This window comes from Pyrgilauda ruficollis, unplaced genomic scaffold (genome assembly GCF_017590135.1).
Source record: "Pyrgilauda ruficollis isolate IOZ18807 unplaced genomic scaffold, ASM1759013v1 scaffold57, whole genome shotgun sequence".
Taxonomy (NCBI): Eukaryota; Metazoa; Chordata; class Aves; order Passeriformes; family Passeridae; genus Pyrgilauda; species Pyrgilauda ruficollis.
Genome location: NW_024527377.1, coordinates 468,973 through 481,232, shown reverse-complemented (window position 1 = coordinate 481,232; position 12,260 = coordinate 468,973). Strand labels below are relative to the sequence as shown.

The 12,260-nt window shown below is 42.3% G+C and overlaps 1 protein-coding gene across 1 annotated transcript in view; it reads right to left on the bottom strand.

Moving 5' to 3' along the window:
* FNIP1 (folliculin interacting protein 1) overlaps positions 1-12,260 on the bottom strand; it is a 64,635-nt gene that overhangs the window by 36,002 nt on the left and 16,373 nt on the right. Inside the window, exon 2 of the mRNA XM_041481808.1 lies at positions 1,320-1,448. Within this exon, the coding sequence (XP_041337742.1) occupies positions 1,320-1,448 (129 nt within the window). The remainder of the gene's footprint in view (positions 1-1,319; positions 1,449-12,260) is intronic.

Below are 12,260 nucleotides of genomic sequence, written 5' to 3'. Positions count from 1 at the left end.
AGTGGGCAGGTACACATCTATCTTAAAGAGGTTTTAGACTTTCAAGAAATTAATTTAAATCTGGCAAGAGGATTTATACTGCATGCTATTTTTATTAATGAAGTAATAGCAATAAGCACAGCCAGCATACCAATAAACCACTTCTAAAGACCTCCTGTCTTTAAAAACCTGTTTTCCTGGCAAGAACATCAGGAAGAACAGGAAGTAATAGAACCATTCTTACAAGTTTAAACAAAAAAGAAAGATGCAGTTTTTTAACATCTTATGAAACTTGCTTTATTTCACAAATTCTCTATAAAAACTAGGAAATTTGGATCTTGATTCATGGCTATAAAAGCACTGGAGTAAGCAATGGAGAAGCCTGGAAGTTTGTGCCTGGTAAGACACAGATCCAGAGGTTTGGATACTGGACACAGCACTTGAGACCAGGCTTAAGAGCATCAGGCTGGCAACAGGCTGGAAGGATTTGGAAAGCTGGATGAAAAATCTTCTTGCTGTATTCCAATACCCAACAGGAAAGCCAGGGCTTGGGGGTAACATGTTATTTTGTGTACCCCTGCTTACAGAAGGACCTCCATAAGTCCTATAGGTAAAAGCAGCTGGAATCATTAATTTCAATTCACACCGTGCTTTCTGCTTGCAGAGCTTAAAATGATTTGTGAATGTTTTTAGAAATGGTGAAAAGAAGTTCAAAGCAGCAAAATAAGTTGTCCAGCCTCATACCACCACTTTCAGTAGCACTGTGGCCAGAAATTAATCTTCTGTCCAGAGCCCTTGGAAGGAAGTATCCCCATCTGACCGCATCCATTTCAGTTCCAATTAATAGATTACCATGCAAATCATGCCAAAAGGAAAAACAGAGTTTTCAAGTAACTTTGTGTGAAAAAACTGTCAGCAAAGCATACAAACAACAATTGACAAAGTTAAGCAACCAGGACACAAGAGGACACAGGGCTGGGGGCACCTTCTGACTAAGAAGGCAGACCCCACCACGGCACAAAACTAGATCAATAAATCCCAGTTCAGACCCTGTTTCAACCCCCAGCATTGCTTGCTGCAGCCCCAGGAAGAAATCCTTCTCACTGAAAGAGCAGAAAGTAGATAAATCCCAGAATAACGAGATCACTATAGTATTTAAAGCTGGTAAAAGTGAAACCACTGAAGCCTGAATAATTTGCAACTTAACAGGCATTTAAATATAGTCCTGCCCATATAACCAATGTTTAAATGTCAATGTGAATAAAACAGAATGCATGCAATTTATCCATTTGGTCCTTTGAAGAAATACAACTATAAACACGTAAATTAGCAAAATACTCACCGACACTGAAACATCCTCTATTTTTCTTTTAGCACTGGAATCAAATAAGACATTCCTGCCTCTTCTTTCGCAGTCCTGATACACGATCAGTCGGATCTGACTTGGGTCAAACTCCGGCAAAGGCCAGCTTTAATTGAAAAAGAAAAGAGCAGAAGGATCAATTACCACAACTCTTTATTGCACTGCTCTTTTTACATTATCTGTATATACAACTTGATTAAAACAGAGTCCAGCAAATTCAATGCCATTTCATCAAACCCTTTGATCCTTTAGCCAGAACTCTGGCCTTTGTTTTCTTTTCTTTCCCCTACATGTGCCCAAATTACACTGTCATAAAGTGCACCAATCTTCTACAACTGCAAAAAATTATGCCTGCAGCTTTAATAGATCTTGTGCTCTGTCTTGTGATGTTTTCTTCAAGTTCCAGCTATCTAGAATCAATGCCATAGAACTTAGCTTTTGTGTTTAAAGACACAAAAAACCCCAAGATGAATAATCACAAGGTGGTTTGAGAGAACCACCTGGTTCTCTCCACATAAGCCACTGTGACTCAAGGGCATGGTCAGCAAACCACACAAAGCAGTCCTAACACACCTACTCCCAAACTGGTTTCCAAGGGAAGGCACTTTCCTGAAGCCTCAGAACCTTCCCTATATGCCACTACTCCAGAGGATATCTCACACGGAGAACTTGCAGGGACTAGGCTTGGAAACCATTCCATAATCTTCTCTTCTTTAAGGGTGCTTTGTAGTCACTAGCTTAAATTTTCATTTAAAAAAGCCAGCCACCACTTTAAAGCCCAGCAAGCATTGTCATCCATTGGCTTGGGAATCCATTTTCACTGACACCATCTCAATTCTTGGAAGATAGGAAACAAGATACCTGCTGTATCCATGAAACCACCAGGGATCATCTTTCAGCTAGTTTACAAGCCATTTCCTAGATCAAGTGAAATTCTGTCTTCCTTATTCTTGGCTTTTAGGCAAGCAGTGCTGGCATGAACTTGAAGAAGCCAGAAACAAGGCACTGGAACTTTCCAGCCATTAACGAAGGATACAGATTCCCAATTTACATGAAGCTGTACATGTATTTCAGCAAAAAGGTACCCATAACATGGGTTAAACGTGGCATGCTAGACTCCAAGACTACAGTAAAATTTCCTCTCCTCTAACTCAGCACCCAAAGGGTTTCTTGCTCTGCACCCATGCTTTATGTGACAACAAGTTCTGTAACAGCAGAAAATCCATTTGACCACCAAAGCCATCATCACCTATCAAAAGCTTTTAAGGTTGCTCAGTATAGGTACACAAGTTTTACAGCTAGTGTAGCACCAATGAGGTGAAACTAAGCACCAAGACATACAGTTACCCACTCTCCTGAGATGGAATCTATTTCCTAATCTGCCCATCCCCACCATTTAGCAACAAGAGAGAAAAACAGAAGCTGCAGAGAAGATGGTGTGCAACAGATGTCCAAATCAGCTTGTTACAAGAAAGAAAACCTTGAGCAACTTGAGCTGAAACAACTTCATGTCTAGATTTGGGGGCAAGGAGCCATGCACCATCTCATGTGGGCACCTAAAGCCAAGTGTCATCCGCAGCATGAAATGCCCACACGAAGTGCAGACACCAAACGGAGCAAATTCTTTACCAAAACCCAAGCACAGTGACAAACTTAGAGCCAAGCTCACACTTACTGGAGGCTCTCCTAATTAACCCCATCTTGCATTTCAGAAAATGTAAGAAAACAAAGCCCCTGGTATGACACATGCCTGGAGTGTTACTAACTGAGAGGCACAAAAGGCACTAGAGCTGGGGATGGTAATTGCTAAGAGCATGACTTTGGCTAGAAGTGAGGAGGACCACTGGATAAACTGGTTTCCTGGAAGAACGGCCTCCATATATTAATGTGAAATCAGTGGAAGTCCAGAAACAAACATTTTTTTGGTGGAACTGTGGTTTCTGTAAAGAAACTGTGTGACAATAACAATGACTTGTTTGCCAAAAGGGTGCTATTGCTTGCTCCACCCTTGCAATGCGTTTGAATTTCCTTCACACTCAGACAAAAGCATGTCTTCCATTACCTAGTACTTTTGATATTTGACTTTGAAATTACTGGCAAAGAAGGCAGTAGCTGTTCCAGATCTTAGGAAAGTCTACTTATAAAAAGCTCCAAGAGCAGATTACACACTAAGAGGAGAGAAAGCTAAATATAAAACTCTTGCTGTATTCAGAAACATATTTGATGAAAGTAACAAGAGCTTGTTTACTTCTCAGGTTCTTCACATGACATTTTAACTTTCTCTAGACAAGCATTTAGTAGTTATTATCCATCATAATTTGTGATAATTCCAAAGAAGCGCTATCTCTGTTACATAATAGCATCCTTAAGCACATTTCAGCCTTGCAAAAACATTCCCTGGCAATAGCGGGCCACTTCCCAAACCAGAAGAGCCTTTCAGAGAGCTGGGGGAAAGTTCATTCAGACAGACAGTAAACAGAAGGCAGCCTGGCACCTCCAACTCACCCCCACCAGCGAGGGGGAAGCAGGACACAGAGTTTGCTTTTGTTGTTAGCAGATTTAAAATACCGTTAAGCTTGATATCTGAATAGATTATCCCCAGAAACATAAAATTCCTGCATGCAAGAGGCATTCTCAAAACAAACATAACAGGGCAGCACTCCAGCGCTCCTCTTCAGACAGATGAAAACTGACCTAGATCTTCTGAATATAATTAGTTCTGTTTATAAATGGAAACTAACTTTGACATTTAACTGATGTTTTCTTGAGATTCCTACAGGAAAACCAGGAGACGTAGAATGAAATGTTCTAGCAATGATAATGAAAGGTGAGATTCCATTTCCCACACTGCTCTGGAAATGACAGTTTCTTTTTCCCCCATGACCTATCGCCACTCTTTGATCTTTCCTTGAAACTGATTAGATCTAAAGAAAAACCCAGGACAAAAAACCCGTAAGAACCACCACCAAGAAAACCCCAAATACCTTTCACCAGCAGAAGTGTTTGTGACTTTGCCACAAAGTGCTGTGAGCTCAGGCATGGAGCAAGAGAAAAATTGGTGACAAATTCCTTCTGAGCAGGACACTGCTCCTGTGGAGATCTCCACTACACAAGTGGGGATTCCTCTAGAATGAGATGTTCAAAAATACCTATATGGAGTGGAAATCTGTTGATGTATAAATGCTGCATGGGATGTTTTAGAAACAAAACCCAGCTCTCACACTATGACAGACTGTTGAGGTTGGAAGGGTCTTCTGGAGGGCATCTGATCCAATGCCCCTGCACAGACACTCATGCAAGTACAGAGTGCAAAAGAAAAGGAATTATTTGGGAGAGAAAGGGAAAACTCCACATCATTAATGATGGAATTATTAGAAACTAGCAATAATGAGACCAAGATCTGAAAAGCGGTATTTTAATGCATATTCACACTTACTGTTGTTCAGCTCTTCCCTTTTTTCATCCTTTCTGCTTTTCTGCCTTTTTTACCTTCCATCACAAGGAATATCACCTGTAGCTTACATTTACAAATCCTTTTCACGCTTCCTGACACCTCTACTATAGAGATTCATAGCAATCCAGAATTCCAACTGCTCTCTAAGGATGAATTTTCTTGTGTTCCTGGAGTTTATTACCACCATCAGGGTTTCTCAGCAAGAACTGAATGGCTGTAAATTGGTATTATTTCACTGTGCAAGTTTTAATAGATGACACAACAGACACAGAAATCCTTTGTTACCACTCCAACAACTAAAACACAGGATTTTCCCCTGTAATTGAATCCCAGTACATTCCTTCCTCCTCATTCCCACCTAGAAAATGAACACCACTTCTTCATTTCATTAAAGGTTTCACTTAGTATTATCTTCCCCCCTGGCTGAGACTACTTTTAAAGCTGTTTATATTAACATGGCTTAGATAGTATCTGGTTACTTTTTAATAAAAACAGATACTTTAGAAATCTTAAAGTAAAGCAACTGAAGCAAAATGATCAAGACATTAAGCAGGTAGGAACTGGAAAAGGGTTTTCTAAAAAATAAGGTTGCTCAAAACCAGAATAGGACTAAAAAGTAAGTTGAAATTATCAGTCAAACTATTGTTTTCCTACATCATGTTACCCATAGTTATAAAAATTGCCTGGTGATGAATCACTTGGAACTATTTTTAAATGCATCTACGCAAATGATATTTATAGTTTATGCCAGCTTATCTGTTCTGCATGGTTTACATGTTAGCACCTTTTTAAAGGGTGACAGAACAGCCCGGCAGAGCAGACGGGCCCACCTTGTCCCATGTTCCCCTCGCAGGCTCTGGCAGAAGGAAACCTCTTCCTTCACTCCTGCTAGGTGAGCATCAGAACAGAGGCACAGGGTTCCAGAGCTTATCTCCAGCACCTGCAGATGATTCTCCAGGTATTATCCTTGTTGCAGTGGTGCTTAGACCCAGCCAACTTCTACTACACAAGCCTCTGACAGAGGCTGCATCTGTCATGAAGAGCTGCCATGGTAAATACGAGACTGTTCCACCGAGTGCACTGGGATTTCAGATACAGCCACATCAAAGCACACTCACCTATACCTGTACAGCCCAATATACAGGATCCTGCAGTTACTTTGCTACAAAGAGCAATCAAATCCAGAAGGAAAATGGTCCTTGCCTAGTTCAACCATCCTATGATACTCCTCTCAGCCCCAAGATGCCTTTTCCCTTCTCCTGCCCAAACAGAATACCCTTCTCCAGCCCAAACACCTCTGCAGATTCCTATTACCTGTGATTAGATTTTTTTCTTTTGGCTTTGAGAAGATACAACAGAAGTTGAGTATATAGGATTAATAGGGAGGGTCTTCTACGTACTTTAATAGCTTCTTACTGCATTTCAGTAATTCACTTATTATTTGACAAAACAGCTGCACAGACCATTCTCAAAGATCACAACTAATTTGGAAACAATGAAAACAGAACTGTAATGTGTATTAATGATCCTTGCAGCTTTGGAAGACCATCCCCTCTTAGAGGCATGGGCAGGTTATTTATTTCTTTAACAACAGCACCCGAAACACAGAAGAACTTTCTCAGGATTCACAAGACAAGGATGATCCAGGCTGCATGGCTGATTTGCAAAGCTGGCATTTCAAGAGAGAGATTCTGTTTAAGTGCTGGTGACATAACACAACCATAAGGCTGCAAGGAGGAGGAAAGTTCCCTAAAGTAGAGAAACTACAGGGCCTATACTTAGAAAAAATTTTGCAAGACATTTGTCTTTACAAGAGCTGAGGTCACGTCAGGGCTGTGTGAGTGTGGCGGTGAGCACTTGCTGATTCTGCACAGAAAAGCAGCGCTGGTGCCTCGGCCAGGGCAGGCAGGGAGCCCTCGAGGCTGGATTGCGAAGGAGCCCCGGGTGACTCTGCCCTCTGCCACGGTGACCTCAGCTGGGCTTTCACAGAAGTCACAGGACCTGGGCTCTGGGTAGCATGGAAGAATAGACAGATGGTGGATCATCTCAGGGACAAGTACCCTTGACTGCTTGCAGTGGTGACATGGGTGTGTCCCATGGAAATAATGTTTCTTTAAAATACAAAAAAATAAATCCAAGCCCCCTGCTTTTCATCTCTTGAAAGAGGATGACATGTCCACAGGCACTGCAGCACTGTGGAGGTCAGCTGCCTGCTCCACTTCTAAGTCAGCCTCATTATTTACCAGCTTAGCAATCCTCACCTGGAATAGATGCACTTCTTGAGCTCCAGGAAACTTGTGCTGCTTATACTAAGTACATATTGTACACCAGGAACAAAGTACAGTCAGCCAGGTATTTCACAGGTATAACAAACTTGGACCTGAACCTCAACTGCCTGCCAAGCTCTTTGGCTCTGTCCAATTCTTTATCTGTATATGAAGCTGACTTTAGTTTGTTTTCATTTTTTCTCCCTTCTAATGAGAGTCACTTGACTCTCATTAAGATACCTAGTTTATACTCTTAAAGTCTAATACATGAGCCAGATAGTTTTCCACAAGCAAAAAGACATAACACTGACAGGTTAGGTACAGCCTAGTCAACACAGTAATCATAATCTGGAGTGTGATACTGAAAATAAACTGGTGGGAAGATTTTGTTAAAGCTGTGTAGTATGTTGAATAACTTCGCAATTCACACACCTTGCAGAATTTACAACCACTGTCAATAATTTCTTAAAATATTTTTGGGACTACTTCACTTATGCCATTTCAAAAAGTACCTGTTCAGGTTTTAGCTGATTTAGGTACATGTATGCATGCAAAATATATGCACATACACACACAAGTTTCATGCTCTCCTGAAATATGTTTTAATTAAAACCACACACAAATGAGACACAGCTCCTTTCAGTTAAATTCACTAGCACTGAACAAAATTACATTATTCAAGCAGACTGCACTTCCCTTTGCAAAGTTACAAGATAGAACCAATTCAGGCAAAAAAAAATATGCGTCCTTTAGCATAAAATCATTGTAAGAATCATAAAAAAATAAGTCTCTAGAGGATTCACATCTCTGGAAAATACGTACTTTCATCACAGGGAAAACAATAAGCTTTAAAATAATTAAAATTATCTCGAGAACTGTGCAGTGACCATACCTGGGAAGCATCTTTGTCCCCCGAGCAGTTCCACTTTTGAAAATCCCTATAAACTCCTGTTGTGCCTGGCTGCCAACTCAGGTTAATAATAGCAATGAGCCATATTCATCCAAAACCACAAGACTGTCAGGTGACATATCAAGAGGTCTGAATTTAACTCAAACAAAAGACTCTCCATGCTGCAATGCAAAGCCTTAATCCTAGCAACAGGAGCACAGAAACCACCTTAAGGACAGCAGTGTCGGGGTTTGCACCCGGCTGCGTTTGCGCTGCCCCGCAGTTTCATAACCCAAACGCTGCCCCACAATTCTGCACAGCCTGGGATTTCTGCTCGAGGAAAGAGCGCCCGTCTTGCCCGCTCCTTCGCCTCTTCCAGGGCTTGCTGCAGAGAAGATCAGTGCAATTCAGGGGGAAGCCAAGCGCTGCCCTGGCAGCGCCGGCCCGGACCCGTCAGTGCCATCCATCCTCCGCCGCGCTCCCGGCTCCGTCTCATGACCGAGTCCCCGGGCAGCGCCGAGCCGCGGCCGCCGGGCGCTCAGCCCGCTCTCCGAGGAGCGGGGGGGCGAAGCACGGCGGGCTCCCCGCAGCCGGCACCCCCGGCCCGCACATTCCTGGCAGCGGCGGGACGCTCCCGGCGGAGGCCGGGCGCGCGGGTGGCCGAGCCCGCGCTGGCAGCCATCATGTGACACAGCTGTCACCGCGGGCCACCTGCGCCCGCCAGCCCCGCGGCACCAGCCCTCCCTCCAGCGCGCCTTCGGAGCGCTCCTCCGGCCAGGGGCTCGAGGGGAAGGGAACGAGGAGCCCCCCGCTCGCTGCTGCCTCTGCGGCGCGACTCCCGCATCCCCTCCCCGCCGCGAACAAAGAGCGCTCTGTGTGCCCAGCGAGGGCTCATTAATATTACACGGGAAGAAGAGGGCATATGCAAGACAATTGGATGGCTACAGACGGGGGAAAAAATTAAATACGCAAAATAATACGCTGAAAGAAAACCCGACCAAGTCGGGTGGCTGTAAACAAGGTTTCCTGACTGTGCTCCGGCGGTAAGCCGGGTCATGCCAGGAAGGGTACCCAGACATCCCAACAGCAAAGCGCGTTCTAACCAACATTAAAAGTTTGTTAAATAGTTCTTTGCTATTTATCTCTAAACTGTGGGGGAGGAACGAGACAGATAGACAGGGAAGCAAAGAAGGAATTGGGCGTTCAAAAATGCAATGCACATTAAAAGCCATCTAATCTTGTCACAGGCATGGGAGGGGCTAATCACTCATACTATTAATTCTTTATGATCTTTGGATAAAACTCAAGCAATACATGAAGGCAGAAGGCTACAGCATCATAGCACCTACTTTGTTTTTTTTCCCCCAGTATCTGAAAACCTACAAGTTTTGCCAATATTTTAAATACATAAGTAGCAAAAACAGATTTATCATCAGAATCTCCTGTTCCACTGCATCCCACAACCCAGTGCTATTGATGGTTCCCCTGTATCACAGAGTGGGTGAACTGGTGCACCTGTTCATGGACTTTGGTTCCAAGACCATACAATCCCAAGAGGACAGATGTTGCTTGTCCTCTAGAATGGATTCCAAAGCAGAACACAAAGCTCCCTGTTCTGCTACACATCTCATGGGTTAAATTCAGGGAGAAATCCTTAACCTCTTGCCACTACAATAGTTTTGTTGCTGTTTTATAGGATGGTAATATTTTTATGTTTGGTGCCAGACAAGTGTTTTGACACAAAAGCAGCAAAACTTAAGAGAGATAAAACCATTATCTTTTGTTACCATGCTTTACAGGAAGTTTCTCATTTAGAAACGAAGAATTGAGGCCCTGATGCTACAAACACATACATTACAGACTTGGCTTTTCATATGACTAGTGCCAGGAAATTCAATGGAATTACATGAGCAAAACTGGGTATGTGCTGGTTACAGGACCCATGCCTTAAGCCCAAATCTTGCCTTTAAAGCTTAAAATGCCAAGCTTTAGGAGACAAAAGCAGTAACATCTGACCACTCCCAACCAGTGAAGGAATGTGCAGCGCACAGTAACTTCCTTTACCTGAGTGGCAAAGGCACCACTCTCTAAAGGTTACTGATGTCAAAAGTGACCTTTTTTTCTTAGACATGCAATGCTGAGAAGTGCCTCGTATTATGTAAACATTTATTTACAGGAGTAACATCTAAGGTTTCCATTTTACCTCAGGGTAACCTGATGCGTATTAAAAGAAGTGCTTTGAAAGCTGACCCAGCCTCCATCCAACAACTGACCAGGAAAAATATTGGAAGGAATTTCTCTGCAAATAGAGACAGACTCAACTTGTACAGAGAGTAAACAGTGCTTTAACCAGATCAGTGAATATTTATTGCTTGAGGAAGGAATTCAGATATTCAATGTTTGTTTATACACACTGTCACCACTCCCATATCCAAGAAAACACTGGAGCATCTTTAACATGAGATATGTACCATCCTCTTCTCTAGGTGTATATCCAGGCCTCTCTTTGAAAGGGTGAAGGCTTTCCTTTTATTTGTGTCTAAAATTTGAGCTTGAAAAACAAAGCTGGTAATATTACCCTGTTTCAGAAAAACAGTCAAGTTCAAAAAACTGAAGTTATCAGAATCTCCTGTGATAGCCCATCACCTGCCAGGGAGATATTTCAGTATCCATGCACACTCACCCAGCTGCAGATGGGAAAGATGTGGGTGATGGTGTTCAACCACATCCAGCAGCCCAGAGCCCAGTGGACCCTCTGCAGAGCCCCATGCCCAACTGGGGCTGGGGCATGTTCTGAAACAGACAGAAGCCAAAACAACCCTCAAAACCAAACAGCACCAAAAATAACCATTCTCTTCACTGCAGACAAAGGCGTTTCTGAAAATACTTAAAACTAATGCAAAGACTCATATGCACCTTTTGGGTATAAATCATCTGATTTTAAACCAAGCAGACATCACAGTTTGCTCCAACCACAAGCTAAAGAGTAATGAAATAATTAATTTTTGGTCTTCACTGCCTTAACAAGTTTTTTCAGTCTTTCTTCTAAAGGAAGGCTTCCCTCACACATGCTGTAAACGCACACAACAAAGAGCCAGTGAGTGAGCCAAGAAATATTTATTGCTTAGTAATGCACAAAGGCAGGAGCTGGAAGCCACACTAGACGAAAAGAGAGAAAACCAATTAGGATTTTATTTGAAATCTGACTAGAAATACTTGGATACCATTTCTCTGCAAAACACTTGCCTCACTATGATTACCAGTGAGCTAGACTTCTAAACAAATGTGCTTTCTGTGCATTTTTGTATCCCTGAAAAAAAAAAAAAAAAAATTCTCACTGCTGGAGAGGAAGAGTGCAGATGTTAAAGCATGAACCTTCCATATATACTTGGAGCATACACAAACCTGCACACACAAACATAAGCCCAGCCAAAGGTCAGCAAGAGCCCATATGATGAGAAAGATCACTGCAAACAGCCCTAAGGAGTTTCAAAACCTGGGCCCTCTATTCTTTAAAGGAAAACATATTGTTAAATGCTGAATAAAGTGCTTTGGATATGATATTTTTAAAAAAATAAACAAGTTTATAAACTCTCCATACACAGGATTCTCACTACCAGCACAAGGTCTCATGACTGGAATAAACTGTCTCTACCAGCATTGTAAAGGAGCATCAGCAACTACAAATCTGCCTATGAGCATTCTTGGAGGGTAGAACATGAAACAATTATCTCTCTTTTAAGAACATGGAGACCTCAGCAGATTGACTATCCACTGCTGTAATTTTTCACGTCATGGTAAAAACACTGAAAATAAAAATAACTATCAAAGTAAAAATCTGATGCATGGTTAGGCTACTGAAACATTGGTGTTCATTTTGTATCACATTTCCAGTCGCAATCTACTATAAGACACCAAACAAACCTCCATAATACCAACTGGTACTGCAAGACAACAGGGCATTTTCCCCCTGCCAAACAGTTATTTTATTGTGCACACTCGGGTGTGCAGAGCAGACTCTTCTGCTGTAGCTAGTAAAAAATGAAGTGTAAATAGCTCAGTGTTGTGTGTGTCTAATGAAAAGTTGGGAAGAAAAAAGTTGCAATACAAATTGCTTTTGATGAACAGAGTTGGAAATAAAGACTCTCCTAAATCATCCAGAATTATGTAATGCAGCAGAGGAGGGTTATGGGGGGCAGTCTGTCTTCCCTCCTTTATGCTGTGCAGTTCTGGAGATGTCACAAGAGGTTCAAAAATTCTTAAGTCCACACACAAAACTAACTTGACAAAACAAAATCAAGCTCACAA